Source organism: Gambusia affinis, linkage group LG07 (genome assembly GCF_019740435.1).
Source record: "Gambusia affinis linkage group LG07, SWU_Gaff_1.0, whole genome shotgun sequence".
NCBI classification, from domain to species: Eukaryota; Metazoa; Chordata; class Actinopteri; order Cyprinodontiformes; family Poeciliidae; genus Gambusia; species Gambusia affinis.
This window is the reverse complement of record NC_057874.1, coordinates 17305786-17320158: the sequence shown is the minus strand read 5'-3', so window position 1 is coordinate 17320158 and position 14373 is coordinate 17305786. Positions and strand designations below refer to the sequence as shown.

General features: G+C 39.0%; 1 protein-coding gene across 1 annotated transcript in view; it reads left to right on the top strand.

The window, feature by feature from the left end:
• Positions 1 to 14373, top strand: part of ca16b (carbonic anhydrase XVI b) — a 152182-nt gene that overhangs the window by 123765 nt on the left and 14044 nt on the right. Inside the window, exons 9-15 of the mRNA XM_044121238.1 lie at positions 2191 to 2375; positions 5701 to 5809; positions 5929 to 5978; positions 6709 to 7450; positions 8792 to 8930; positions 12004 to 12095; positions 13880 to 13971. Coding sequence (XP_043977173.1) covers positions 2191 to 2375; positions 5701 to 5809; positions 5929 to 5978; positions 6709 to 7450; positions 8792 to 8930; positions 12004 to 12095; positions 13880 to 13971 — 1409 coding nt within the window. The remainder of the gene's footprint in view (positions 1 to 2190; positions 2376 to 5700; positions 5810 to 5928; positions 5979 to 6708; positions 7451 to 8791; positions 8931 to 12003; positions 12096 to 13879; positions 13972 to 14373) is intronic.

The following is a 14373-nucleotide window of genomic DNA, read 5'->3' as shown; positions in this document are numbered from 1 at the left end:
TGTTTTGAGAAAGTTGATCTAACAGGTGAACTAAAAATTCCCCCTGGACCTGATTATAGACTTGATCATATGGCCCACCTGATATCGCTGATGTAGGCAGAAGAGTAAAGAGTTCCATGAAAGGTCAGAATTTAGATGTGGTTGTTGCTACAATTTTTAAGTATAAAACCTTGTTTTTTTTTTTTGTTTTGTTTTTTGCAACAATGTCAGATTTAGAGTAAAGTTGTTTTTGTCAAAGTAGATGCTTTTATTTTTAGCATGAGTCACTTTGTTTGTTGTTCTTTCCATCTGCTGACTGATTAAAAAATGTCTGATACAGTGGAAAATGCCAAGCACAATTTGAAAGACTCCAAGGCTGAGCGTCTTGCCATTAGATGTGTTGTCTTTGTTGTCTCCAAAAAAGATTTAGGTGAAGAGAAGCAGCAAATTCTGACTTCAGAGCTTTTAAAACCAACGCATGTTTGGTATTTTGTTTTGTATTTTTTTTAAATGACTCAACTAGGCAGTTTAGACTAAAGTTGTATCTCTAGCAAGAGCTTCATATTATCATAAAACAGGTGCTGTAGTTACTGTGTCTGTGTTTATCCTTTAGATGATTTTGCTGCAAAGTTTAGAAAAATGCTAGTGTATGTTTAAGTCAGACGTGTCCCTTTCTTCGCGTTTTCAGATAAGTTCATGTTCCCCGCATCATTCCCGCGTCTGCTCGCGGTCTGCTTTGAAACATATCGTACAGTTTTCAGAAGCGATACGCTGTGGAGCAGCATTGTTGACAACAGTCATTTCATCCTCCTCATTGTAAATGCTGCCAGGAGAAAGATTCACGCTTTGCTCTTCTCTGCTCTGAGTGGTGTTGCAGGAGGAGATCGAAGCTTTAGAGATTATTTTTGTGAGGTTAGAGTATGCATTGCATAAATTCACACATGAATGGTATGATGTAATTTGCATTTTTGTAATACTGACTCTGATAAAAGATTTACATTTTTGGTTCCTTATGCTGACTACTTTATGCTAATCATATTTAGCCTCAATAGATCTTCTGCAACAGTTCTTGGAATCAGAAAATGAGTGATGTCAGTGGATCAGTGAGGTTTAAAATTAATCCGTTGCTGTCGTGTTTACTGATAAATTCAACACAAGTTGCGTGGTTTTTTAATTTTTTTTTTTGTTTCCCAGAAGCAGGCAACGCGACAATATATTTTAAAATGCAAAGCAGGAGCTGATGAAAAGCTTTCCAGAGAGTTATTAATACCCTGGTGTTAATTGTAAAAAGAGAGGTGATTTTCAGGACAGCAATGATTCAGCCTCCAAAACCATAGTGACATCTTCAGCTGCTATTAAATTATTGTTCTTGAGCTACTGAACCTGACAACGAACATCCGACAGGTTATGATGCATTTCGCACCTGTCACACCTAATCAACACCCTGAGATTTTCTTCCTCTTGTTTTTTTTCCTTCTCCCCTGTGTGCCTTTGACTGATTCCCTTCCCTCCCTGTCTTTCTTTCTTCTCATCTCTCACATGTCATGGTGCATAATTTGCGTCTCAGTCTCACTGTGCAAATGGGGAAAATTGTGGTGACAATTTCAATTTGGCAGAAACTCTAAGAGCACATAGTCATTTGACACCAGTTTCTGATTGCTACTGCCCTGATGTGCAGAGAGGCTTGTCCAGATTGTCCCTTGCTCATACTGATGGAGGCTTGTGTCAATGTCCATGCTGCAGCCTACACTGCCACCTTGAGGAGGAACAATGCTTTCTTTTTTTTCTTCATTCTTCTCTCGCAAAATGCTTTGACCTATTCAGAGCAACTTCCAAATGAGGAAATAATCAAAAGTAGGTTTACTCTGTATGTTTGTAGCATTAAAACTGTTTGAGCTTTTGCATCTGAAATGTATGAAATACTTAACAAAGTTGGGACTTATAATGTAATTTTTGGAGACCGGTTTTGACCACATTCTAACCAATAGAAGGGTTTTTATTATTAGATTTCAAATATGTTTTTCTTTATTTAGAGGTTTCTCTTTCAAAGTAGTCAAGCTACTCAGTTCCTTCACAAAACTCATTTTGCTAAAGTATTCATGCTAATGTTTATTTTTTGTTTATCACTTTGTGCTTTCTTTCCCATTCTTCTTTTTTTGGACTCCTTTGATGCTGCCTTCTTTTCATACTTTTTTTTTTATTCTGGACCAGTGTGCAGCAGTGCCCCAGTGAGCATGAAGATCCAACCGCTGAATGAGACAGCCTTGATGGTGAGCTGGGAACGGCCGCTGACCATCTACCACCCCCCCATCACCAGCTACATGGTTTCCTACAGCTGGGTGAAACGGGACATAGCAGATGAAAAGACTTTTATAAAGACAGGAGACCAGAGCATGGTAAGAGTTATCAGAAATCACCAAATTGTTTTCTAACTTAGCAGATTTTTTATTTTTTTAGAAATATCATGATTGCTTGCATTGCTGTATTTTTTCTGCAATTATTTAATCGGATTTATTTCAATAATATTCAGAATAATTTATTTACTATTATCTTTTTAAATTATTAGCACAATTTTATTTATTTATTTATTTATTTATTTATTTATTTATTTATTTATTTATTTTACTTTTTAGTTTTATTCTTACTTCTTTTATCATATTTTTCAGTAGGTGTTGCTCGAACAGCTCTGATTTGTGTGCAGAGGCTCAGATGCATCTGTCAGGATGAGACGCTGGCCGGATCAGTGACAGTGTGTAAAGGGGGAGACAGGTTGTGATGAACTCTGCATGTGGCTGTTGCTTGATATGAGGACCCAGACGCTTCCCCTGTCACTCACCTGTCTAACAATAGAAACACGGGCCTGTCGCAGACGTTGACGCGTCACAACTGATATACGTATAATGAGCTGACAAAAGCCCTTGTGGCCTTTACCCAGATGCAACGCTTGTCCCGTCCTCTGTTGTTGTTTTGGTTTGTTTGTGTTTTTGTTTTGGCATTAATTTAAATTTTGAAGCAGACTGTGAAGTCGGGTGCTGTGTAGCAGGGTCAGAAAGTTAATCCAGACCAAAGCCGTGCAAACAAAAGCAGTCTTTACACTTTTGTTTTACCAATGCGGACAGTCGATGAGAAGAAAAAATAAAAAAAATCTGCGGTGGTTTCTGGCCTCAGAGGCAGCTCACCACAGACTTCATTTAATAACAAATGCAGAGCAAATGTAGTCTTTAAGATCTGTGATCCACTGATCACTTAACGCATCTCTGCTGCCTTAAACATTGGAATACTTCTTTAGTTCTTACTGTATCATTCCTCTAAGACGTTTGCTGTGTCTACAGAAATAAATCTTCTCTCTGCTGGAAGCTGCACCTACTGGGATGTTCTTTTTCACACAATATAGTCTTCTCTCCGGTCATACATCTTTCCATTTCTGAATATCAAACACCCAGCTGTGCATTTCTTCAAGGCCTTCTGACCCCCAGCTGTCTCTGTAGTTTGCATGACTGCCTCTTTAGATATAAACAGAGCCAGGTCAAAACAAGCACCCACTAGTTCAGAATGGTGGGATCAGCTCCCTGGTGACACGGGTACCTCAAAACTGGTCATGCATTTCAAAATACACGGTTGCCATTGCCACGGGTTGGATGCTGGTGAGGCATTTTGCACACTTGCTGCTTCTGTGACTCCTTTTTGGTACGGAACGCTGCACAGAGAGGTTATGATCTGAAGGAAGGCACTCAATAATCCCTCATAGTTGAAGCCAAGCAGGTCCTTCATTTCCAAATGAAACAAAATTTATTCTTTTTTCTTCTTCACTTTCATCTTAAAAGAGAACTTTTTCTCTGTACTCTAAATCAGATACTTATGATGTTCTCACTGGTTCAGGAATGGCTCAACATGTCTTATCTCTGTGTTTTTAGCAGGTTTTTCCACCCTGCACTTTTCTTCCACTCAATTTTCCATTGGTGCGTTTTGATAGATCATTTTGTGAACCATAATCTTCTTCAGCAGATACTTCTATCAGCCAGAAAGTTTAAATCCGGGGCACGTGTCGTTAAATTGAGCAGCGACATTTGACAAATTAGGGAAATGTAGTTATGCAGTGGCTTAAGGACATCAAAGTCAATATTTTGGATTGGCCGTCATTAAGCCATGATGTCAGTCCCATAGAAAATTGGCAGGTGTGTTTGAAAAAGTGAGTTTGAACAAGACAGCCTTCAAAGCTGACTCGGTTACAACAGCTATGTCTGGAGGAATGGGGCAAAATTTCAACAAACTAATAATCTGTTTTTTCTATTAAAGGAGGAGGATTTTTTTTTTTTTTAAAACAAGTTTACAGGAAATTTGTTGATTAGTATCCAGATTCCAGGTTTGATGGATCCATTGGAGATTTTTCTTATACCATGTCCATGTTTTCTATACTAAAAGGGAAAACATTTTAAATATTTATAGATTCTTGGTGAGAAGTGAGGGAGATGTAATTTTAAAAAATGTTTAAACCGTTTAATTGAACTATTTAGTGAGGAGAAAAAAGGATTTTACCCCCAGCTTTTTTCCATGCTGCTCATCTTTATGCTGCATGTCTTAAAAAATGCCTAGCGGGGATCTTTAACTTAAAATCTAGTCACTAAAGCTTAGAAGTGATGGACAACTAAGTTAGAATGAATATGCAAAAAGGCTTCTTGCTGTCAAGGATGGCCTTACAAATTAAGTTAATGGTATGCTCAGCTAAAGATGGATTAATATTTATTTCCTTTCCCTTAGATTTGTGCACCCTCAGAAGTCTGTTTCGCTCGCCAACATATCAACACAGAAACCTGCCACAAGAATGGCTCTGGCTGATTTTAAACATAGAAAACATTTCAGTTTAAATCTCCCTCTGCTGGTTACTCGCTACCACAGGCAATTTGCAGCAACATTTAGTGACCTTTTAGTTCTCCATCAAGCCCGCTGCGCCCCGAGGTTGTCTGGCACAATCGTCACATCTCCGCAGTCTTGGTCTTCATCCTCTGTTTTTCGAGGCCTCGTCAGACAACACGAGAAGGCAGAGTCTTCTCTATTAGAGCTGCTATACCGTGGAGAAGCTTGTGTAGGCGTGAGATATGAAGGAGAGTCAGTTCTTAAAGCGTACATTTGAAGGTTGTTTTGCGAGTTAAACAACACGGTGGTACGACTGGAGGATTTTGAGGCTGGTTTCTGACTTTAGCTATTCTTCTTAGCAGACTTTTATTTAACAAGTCTTTGATTGACTATATGTTAACTTTGTTAACTATGACTTAACTGTAACTTTGAAGCAAAGTTATATCATAACTTTGCTTCAAATAGATGATTAAAAGAATCATTACTGTGTGAATGCGGTGCTGTGTTATATTAGTTCACTTCTCTCTCAGCTGGAAGTCTCTTATTGTGTCCACTTTCATTTCCATTTCAATTTTCTGTTTCCTGTCTCTGGAAACTTAATCGGAATTATTCTACAAAAAATAAAAAAATAAAAATAAAGAACTGGCTCTGCTACAGCATAAGCAATCACCCATCCAATTTTGTAGACAATTTTATTGTAACTATAGCCATCTGTGAACAATATCAAATTAGACAAAAAAATGATTGAAGCTTAGCATAATTTATTTTCACTTTAGGCATCAGATTCCACTCTTTCAAATGTAATTTAGCTACTTCTTCAAAAATAATTTTTCCTTCTTGCAAATGTGTTCTTTTGTCCCTTTGCAGAAAGCGGTCATTACTAACGTGTCACCAGACCTGCTCTACCTGTTCAGGGTGCAGGCAGTGTGTCAGCATGACCTACGAAGTGACTTCAGCCAGACGCTGCTGTTCAGAGGTTCGCAGTTTAATCCCTGAAGTGCTTCACTCACTTTGCTGGCTAGATTTGAACTTTCTTTATGTCAAACACTTGATTATTTTTTGAAAGCTTCTCATCTTTTCGTCTTTCTTTTCTAGCAAATACAACAAGGATCTTTGAAGGCTCTCGCATTGTGAAGACTGGGATGGTTAGTTGGCCCGAAGATGCCTGTGCAAATTGACATTTATGCTAAAAACTGGGATCTTACACTGTCTCAATTGGCGAGAAATATTTGTACTGCCAGACTTTGTTTAATGTTCTACTGTCTCATTCATCCATCCATTTATTCTTCTATCCATTTATCCCTTTCATCCATCCGTCCATCCAAACGTTTGTCCATATGTCCATTTCAGCCGTCCATCCATTCCTTCTTCCATCCATCCGTCTATCCCTCCATCCCTCCATCTGTTCAAATCAAATTAAAAATGTATTTTTTGGTCTGGATTTTTCTTCAACTTCTGTAATTTTATCTTACTTTATTCACTTTTTTTTTTTTTATTTAAAAAGGTAACCATTTTTAAATGATATATTTAGTTATTAACACACCAACTAATCAATTTATCTAGTTTGTAGCATTAGCTTAGATATCATCATCAATAAAATGCAAATTTATCATTTAAGAGTTTTACATTTCCAAACTTTTATTTGTGTTTATGTTGTTTAAATCCTGATACTTTATGTACCTAGCTTAATGAGTGTGCATACTGTACGAAGCAATAATTGTCATTAATACAGATTGAACGTTTGCATTTATACCTTTACAATAAGCCAAATCAAAGCTGGAAAACTTTGAAATTTAGTCATGAAAAATGTGAAGGAATCCTGTAAAATGTCTGCCGATGTTTAACCACATCTGTCTTTCTGCTTTTCCTACTCAGCCCACAATCTCCCCAGCTTCATCTGCAGACATGGCTCCCATCAGCTCCGGCTCGTCCACCTGGACGTCCTCTGGCATACATTTCTCCCTCGTCTCAATGGCCACAGGGATGGGCCCCTCCTCCAGCGGCAGCCAGGCCACAGTGGCATCAGTGGTGACCAGCACCTTGCTGGCAGGCTTGGGCGTCGGTGGTGGGGTGATCTCCTCCTTGCCCAGCTCTGTTTGGCCCACGCAGACTCCTCCCGCCAGTCAGAACCCGACACATCCGTCCACCCCACCTTCGAAGCCCAGCACTGAGCAGGCGGCGAGTCAGGGTGCCGAGAGCGAGAAGCAGTCCGAGGACAAACCGGCCACAGGCGAGGGGGAGGAGAAGGAGGAAGAGAACGGTGAGAAAGAGGAAGAAGAAGAGGAAGAAGAGCTTGAAAAAAGGAAAAAGGACAAGAATTCACCTGATAATGAGGAGAAGCAGGCCAACAGCACAGTGTCCAAAGAGCCTTTAATCCCTACCCCCGCATCCACAGCCAAAGAGAAAGGAAAGGGCAATAACACAGCCGACGCGGAACCTGCGAGCTCTGGTGATGACCGCTTGGTAAACGAGGAGAGGAGACCCACTGAAGTAAACACGCTCTCCACTCATGAGCCACATAATGACAGCGCTGAGATGCAAATTCCTCAGAGCTCCACTGTATCTCCAAAGAATAGAAGTGATGGAAAGGGTCAATGGCCATTTTCCGTCCACACTGGTGAGCACATCTCTTTCTTCCAAACACATCTGAAACACCGTTAAACAGAGAGGGGTGAAAGCAAAAATGTCTTTGATCAAGTTTGTTTCTTTTGTAGCCAGCTTCGTTACAAGGAGAGACTTTTCCAAAGCTGACTTCTGCAAACACTACTAACATCTACGAAGGCCAATTTAGTAGAACAAATAACTTGACACAAGACAGTAAATACACTAGTTACCATCTCAGTCAAAAACAAAGCTCCAGGCTTTTGTGTCACTACAACAGAGAGGCCTGAAGGAAGAAGACGGCTGTCTGCCAGAGGGGTTCCGCCTCAAGGAATTCCTTTAAGCATATTTCAAAAGAGTTTGCTTCAAGGCAAAGCTTTTATGAAATTTTGTCTTTTTTTCTATCACAGTGTTGGAAATGATAAGTTTCTTGAATCCCAGAATGTCAGAAAGTCGATTGCATACGAGGTTTTCTCAATTATGCGATTTGCATGAGGGTACGAAACAATTTGCAGTGTGAGTTTGAATCTAAAGAAGGAAAAAAGAGGGAAAGCAGAAGGTTGGGGTTCAAATCTTTTATTAATTAACCTCATTGTTTATTCATTTCTCAGGATGTGTGTTTATTCTCCCCATGATATCACAAGCATCCTATCAGAGTTTGTGTACATGTGGGGTTTGGACATGCTATTTATATAAACAAATAACAATAATAATTTGAGGATATTTATTTTTGCTTTATTGAACATTGCAAATGTACTCATACACAGATTTTGATCATAATAATAAAAACAGATTTTTTTTTTATTCTTTGTGGCTTCGGTTTTGTAGTCTTGAAGAGGCAGTTTATAATTTTTTATGCTCTATAGTCTATACGGCCAGAGAAAAGTAAAAACTCTCCACATAATGTCAAAGTTTAAATACTTTAAAATTTTAAAAGCTTAGTTTACCCTAATACCAGTAATTTGGTTTGGTCATAATACATTAACACCATTATGACTGAACTATAATTATTGGACAGTGAGGCAATGTCCAGTAATTAAGCTATTTTAATTATGCTATTAAGTCATACTGGTACTTATATATTTTAATAATAAAGGTTTTCTTTTCTTTTTTCTCATCTACGTAAAACAAGTAACATTTCTATGGTTTGTTTTTTTGGGCTTATATTATAATATATGTAGATAATTCATCCCACTCCTTACCAAAGTTCTTCTAAATGCTGTTTTTCAACAAGATGTTGTGTGTTTTCTAACTTGTTCAAACATCTATTCCTTATTTATGTGTACGTTTGAAGTTAAACTAAGCACCATGTGGTGAGACAGTAGCTTGTGGCTGCAACATTCTTATTGTTTCCTAGATCAAACCATCTTGTCCAACGTGACGCGGACTCCTCACCCAGGAATGGGCCGGATGGTGTGGATCGTTCCCCTGGTGGTGGTGTCTGCTCTCACTCTGCTGTGCCTCATCATGCTGCTGATCGTGATGGTCTACTGGAGGTAAGGCACAGTTCAATACGCATTATGTAACCGCATTACAGAGGCTCAGTGAATCTGAGAAAAGTGTTTGTTCAAAGACGTACATGTCAGTGATCAAGTGCTTTTACAACACTTATCTCGATTTGATGGAAGCCTGACTGAAGCATGCCTTCTTCAGAGGTATGAAAGACCGATCGGCCCCTCACCCACACTGCCTCCACTCTCCTTTCACACAATATGCAGAGTGACAGCCCCTCATGCATTCCTGAGTCTTTCCAATCAGCACAGCGCAGTCTGGGCGTGTTCCTTAAAGGCACATGCATCAATCTTGTGGCTGGAAACACCCCACTACTGCCTTCACCTTCCACACACAGCATCACCCAACTGGGTGAAAGGGAAAGAGACCTGAAGGCCCTACAGCTCCAGCCCAGGTCCCAGCTGTGTCTTCATCTGCTGGGCTAATTTCCAGCCATGCCATTGGAGCTCCAGTAATTACACAGGCCAGGCCACTAGCACATGTCGGATGGTGGTTAATGAGAAACAAATAGCGCTGCGGACCACTTCCTCAGTCGGTGCCAGACATATTTACTGCTGCTACTTTGTGGAGGATTATATTTGTTTCTACTCTCTCTTTTTTTTTTGGATAGAACTGCTCTGTTAGATTACTACACCAAATGTTTATTGCACCTTACTGTGGCAGATAATAAAGTTGTGATATAAATAAAAGCCCGGCTATCAGCTCCAGGGAGGTGCAAAAAAAGGAAAAAATAAAAAGCGACAGCTGGAAAGGAGGCGACTGTGGCGGATTCAGTCGGTGGATGAATTAGTGTGAGTTGTGGTATTTGAGTAGAAACGCAGGGGCAGCTTTGAGATTACAGCAGCTGTTGTTGTGACAACTCCGACAGTTCACAGACAATGGCTGCTTCCCCGGGGGAAAAGGCCATGATGGAGGATAAAATTCACACTCTCTTAACTCTTCATCTTCAGTGTAGCCTCTTGGTGATGAAGCGCAGATTAAAGCTAAAGTTACTCGGATCCCAGAGACTTCTGATGGTTCTTTTGCACAAACGCAAAAATAATTATTTGGAAACTCTGAAAAATAAGCACTTCTCTGAATAAGTCTTCACCCCCTGCAGGTTTGTCCTGAAATGCAAAAATTCCCTTTTTTGAGATTTTCAAACAAATTTTAATATTGGACAATGATAACCTGAGTAAATGCAAATTGCAGTTTTCAAAAAGTTTAATTTAAAAAGCACAAAAACCTAACCTAATCTAGTAATTACTCCCTGAACTTAATAACTGGTTGTGCCACACTTGGTGACAACAGCTGCTATTAAGTATTCACGATAATTAGTAATTACTTGTTTACATCCCTGTGAAGGAAATTTTCCAGAAGACCTCCAACGCAACCACTTTTAAGCATTTTGAACCCGAACAAATTGTTTAAGGGCCCAGCATCTCAATCAAATATAAATCAAGTTCACTAGAGCTTAAAGTTACAAACTGATGCTTCAGAATTAGAAATACTTTATTAATCCCTTTGCAAAAATCCTCATTTTAGTGGGACATCTTCCCTCAGGATTTCAGGATTTTCTGCCATAGAGCAGAATTCCTAGCTCCATCAATTATGGGCAGTCATCCGGGTCCTGAAGCAGCAATCCAGCTTTAAGACTTTCACCTTTCCTGAATTTTAGAGCAAATATAACTGGAAAGCATTCTGCTCCATTATAAATGAAACCATAATTTCAAACGTATGTATTTCCTCAGATCTTCGTCTCATATAAAAATTTGTTTGATGACGAATGCGTCAAAGCAAAAACAGAAGCCGTCTGTGAGGGGAAACACTTTTTCACAGCACAGACGCTAGGGAGATGTAACAGCATTGTCTTATTTTTAATTTAGCTTTCCTCAGTCAGTCTTAGGTTATAGACTTATCCACAGTGGAATTAATTGCTGAGGTTAGGATGCACATCTGGAAGCTTCTGGTGCTCGAGGTGCCTGTAGAAGATTCTGACATATGTCGGAACGAGAACAAATCCCAGCCCTTGTTAGCACCTCGCCGCGGCTGATGCCTTTGCTGCGCGGAGGCCCTCTGTTTAATCCCAGTTCCTGCTCCCTCTAAGTCAACTCCTCAGCAGCTCGGGGAGCCAGTCAGTCAGGAGATGTTGACAATGCTGCTTAGGTAGCTGGACCACATCTGCACTCCAAGGGAGCCATTAAACGGGGAGGCAGTGACTCAAATCTGCGGAAACTCTCCTCCCCCATTTGTCTCTCCTCTTTCCCCTCCTCTTTTTTCCCCTCCATCATCTGAATACCAGGGCCCCTTTTTTTTGTGTTTTGTTTCATCTTTTCTTAACAATGGCAAGCATCTGCTCCCTACTCTACTCCAAGTCCAGGTAGGATTAACTTGTGGAAATACTAGCAGAAAATCTAAAGACTTTTGTGAATTTATTGATATACTTTATGTGTTATATGAAACTGTGGGTCTGCATGGTGTGCAGGACTTAAATTATTCCCCTTTCACTGTTTTCAGTCTTGTTAGAATTGTAGATTTTTTTTTTTCCTCTGGTCTCCTATGGTGGAGAAGGCTGTCTTGAATATTGAATATATTAACCCTAAAAATTGCCCTTTCAGAGAGCTGAAACATCAGCTGCTAAATAATGTAGGCTTTCTTAAAAGATCATGACTTATGACAGTTTTTCATTTTGCAAACTTTCAACCTTGGATTGTTTATAATGTTTCTTTTAAAATTGTGCTAAAAAAGTTTAACTTAGAAGGCTAAGTTTGTCTGACAAATAGGTTTGGGTTCCAAAATAATGCACCTCAGCGTTGATTTAATTATTGTCAAGAGTGAAATGTATATTTGAAGCTTCAATGTACGTAGTTTAACCCATCTGCGCTATGTGCGATCAGCCATGTCACAGCTACCCCTGGGTTTTCATTAGCACCTGTCACTTTCTTCAACATTTCTATGCTAATGTCGGCAGAGCACATCTGAGGATAGCTTCCTAATGCACTTTAAAGCATCATTTGTGATGATGGTGTGGATTTACTTTGCTTTGGTTACGAGTCTTATCTCTCTGTGGCCCTGCAGGAGATTTTTCCAGACGGCTCATTTCTATGTGGAGGAGAGCAGCTCTCCACGGGTGGTGGCCAATGAGAATATCCCAATCATCCCTATACCAGGTAAGACATGTTTTTTTTTTCCTTCAAAATATGGTAAAGTAATTAAAGTTTTTTTTTTTTCTTTTTTTGTAGTTTTTTTTTTTTTTTAGATATTTCCAAAGCAAGTATACTAGAGGAATGTTAATATAAAAATAAAGGATTAAACCAAGGTGCAAAAAGGTTTCTATGCAGACTTACAAGAAAAAGCATCGAAAGGCATAGAATTTGATTTTGGCATTTTCTAACATAGAAGAGAAATGGAAAATAACATATCTATACACATATATAGAGAGTATATATAGAAAGAATAACAGGATAATACAATAACCACTACTGTAGGAGAGAGGTTTGAGATATCAAACTTTTTATTGACATAATCCAAACTGACAACGATTATCACAACAGATCAACCTTGAATTGTCTTGAAATAATGTAACATAACAGTTGTCAAAGTAAACTTAAGCTTGAAATACTGATTTATTAGAATTATTAAACCTATGTCATTATTGGCATATTGCAAAACAGCAACTATTAGTGCGACATTCAAGCCAACAGTCTGAGTCAACACATTGATGCTAAACTGCAAATAAATAAAATAATAAAATAAAATGTTATGAGTTACTTGAAGCCTTGAATCTATGAATTCCCATTTTGTATTATGAATGAGTGTAATGCACCAGCTGCAATATCTCCAGTTTTGAGACTGGATTTGTTTTATAAGCTGGTAAAAAGGAACTATTCAAGATAAAAATAAGTAAGGGGGTTAGCTGTGTTCAAATCAGCTGTATGAAATCTAATGTTTCCTTTCCTCTTTTAACCCATAGAGAGTGTCGTGGACGTAAGACGTACCATGGGAGTCTTGACTCACATTTAAAAAATCCCCATCAAGCTGATAAAGGCAGACCTCTACACTGTCTCATTAACGGTTTATAAAGGGCTTCATGTATTACCTTGACACCTTCGTTTGCAGAGTTTCTGTTCATTTACATGTGAAGTGACTCTTTACGCAGCTTAATAGAAGTTGAGTGACTGGCTTTTCTTTGCACTTAATATCCCGTGCAGCAGTGCGGTGGCAGCTTGTCGATATCAGACTTTACTTTCCCAGTCTCTTAAAGCTCAGGCACATTCCTGGGCAGTGATAGCAGAGCTGGATCACAGCTTATGCCAGCATTTACTTTGCATCCTTTGTTCACTGATTATTCTTTGGTTAGCTCTGAATTTCTTTGCTCTGTTTGTGTGCATTTATTTTATTTTCGAATTTGAAACATGTCATTTAACCACAAATGTGACGATCCACGAGATTAGTTTTAAATACTGAGATCAGCCTTTAAGTCTTACACTTTAGCTGCATCAGAGCCATTTTGATGAATGGCCAGAATAATAAATCAGAACTCACCTTTTACGCTGTGACCACTGAAGCACGTGAGGGCCCCACAGGCCTCAGCTGGGAGGGTGTGTTAGTTAAGACATTGGCTCGACTCAGCAGCCATGACAGCTGAGTCCCCCGCGCTGTTCTGTGCAACGCCGACCGGCCTCATCACAGATCCCTCATGTGTGATTTGGAGCTGATTTGGCTCAGATGAAACAGATGCTCCCAAAACTGGACATAGGTGTTTGTGGGGTTATTCTGCCAAATGAAATGATAGTTCCTCATTAAAAAAAAATAACTCTTGCTGAGTAGTTTAACATAGCTGATCAATTTCAATATTTGAGTAAATTAAAAGATTGATGCCTATTTTCTAAAAATCTGTTCCTGATTGTAGTAAACATGTATTGGCTGACTGTGTTGTGTATATCTTCTGCAGATGACATGGACGCCATTCCTGTCAAGCAGTTTGTTAAACACGTCATGGAACTTTACAAAAGCAACATGCAAGGTTTTGCGGAGGAGTTTGAGGTAAATTTTCACACTTCATCAATGTTGCCATGGCTATTTACTTTAACCTTTATTTCATACAGTAGTGAATTTATAGATGATGCAAATAGAGCCTTTACAAATACCAAACTGGGCCTCCTAGATTTTTCACAATTTGTCACATTACAACCTAAGAAATCAATGTATCTTATTGAGATTTTACTATGTAAGCACAGCTGGAAGCGATTTGGGTTTTGTTTCTGCTGGCCTTTTATATCTAAAGTCTGAAATCCCTGCCCACTTTAGTTTGCAAAACGTCACAGATTGAATGGAATGTATATTTTGCCAATAATATTTTAAGTGTTTCCCATAACTTCTTATTTAGATTTACATCTTGACTTCGACTAGGTCATTCTACAGTGATAAGTTCACACTACAGTAATA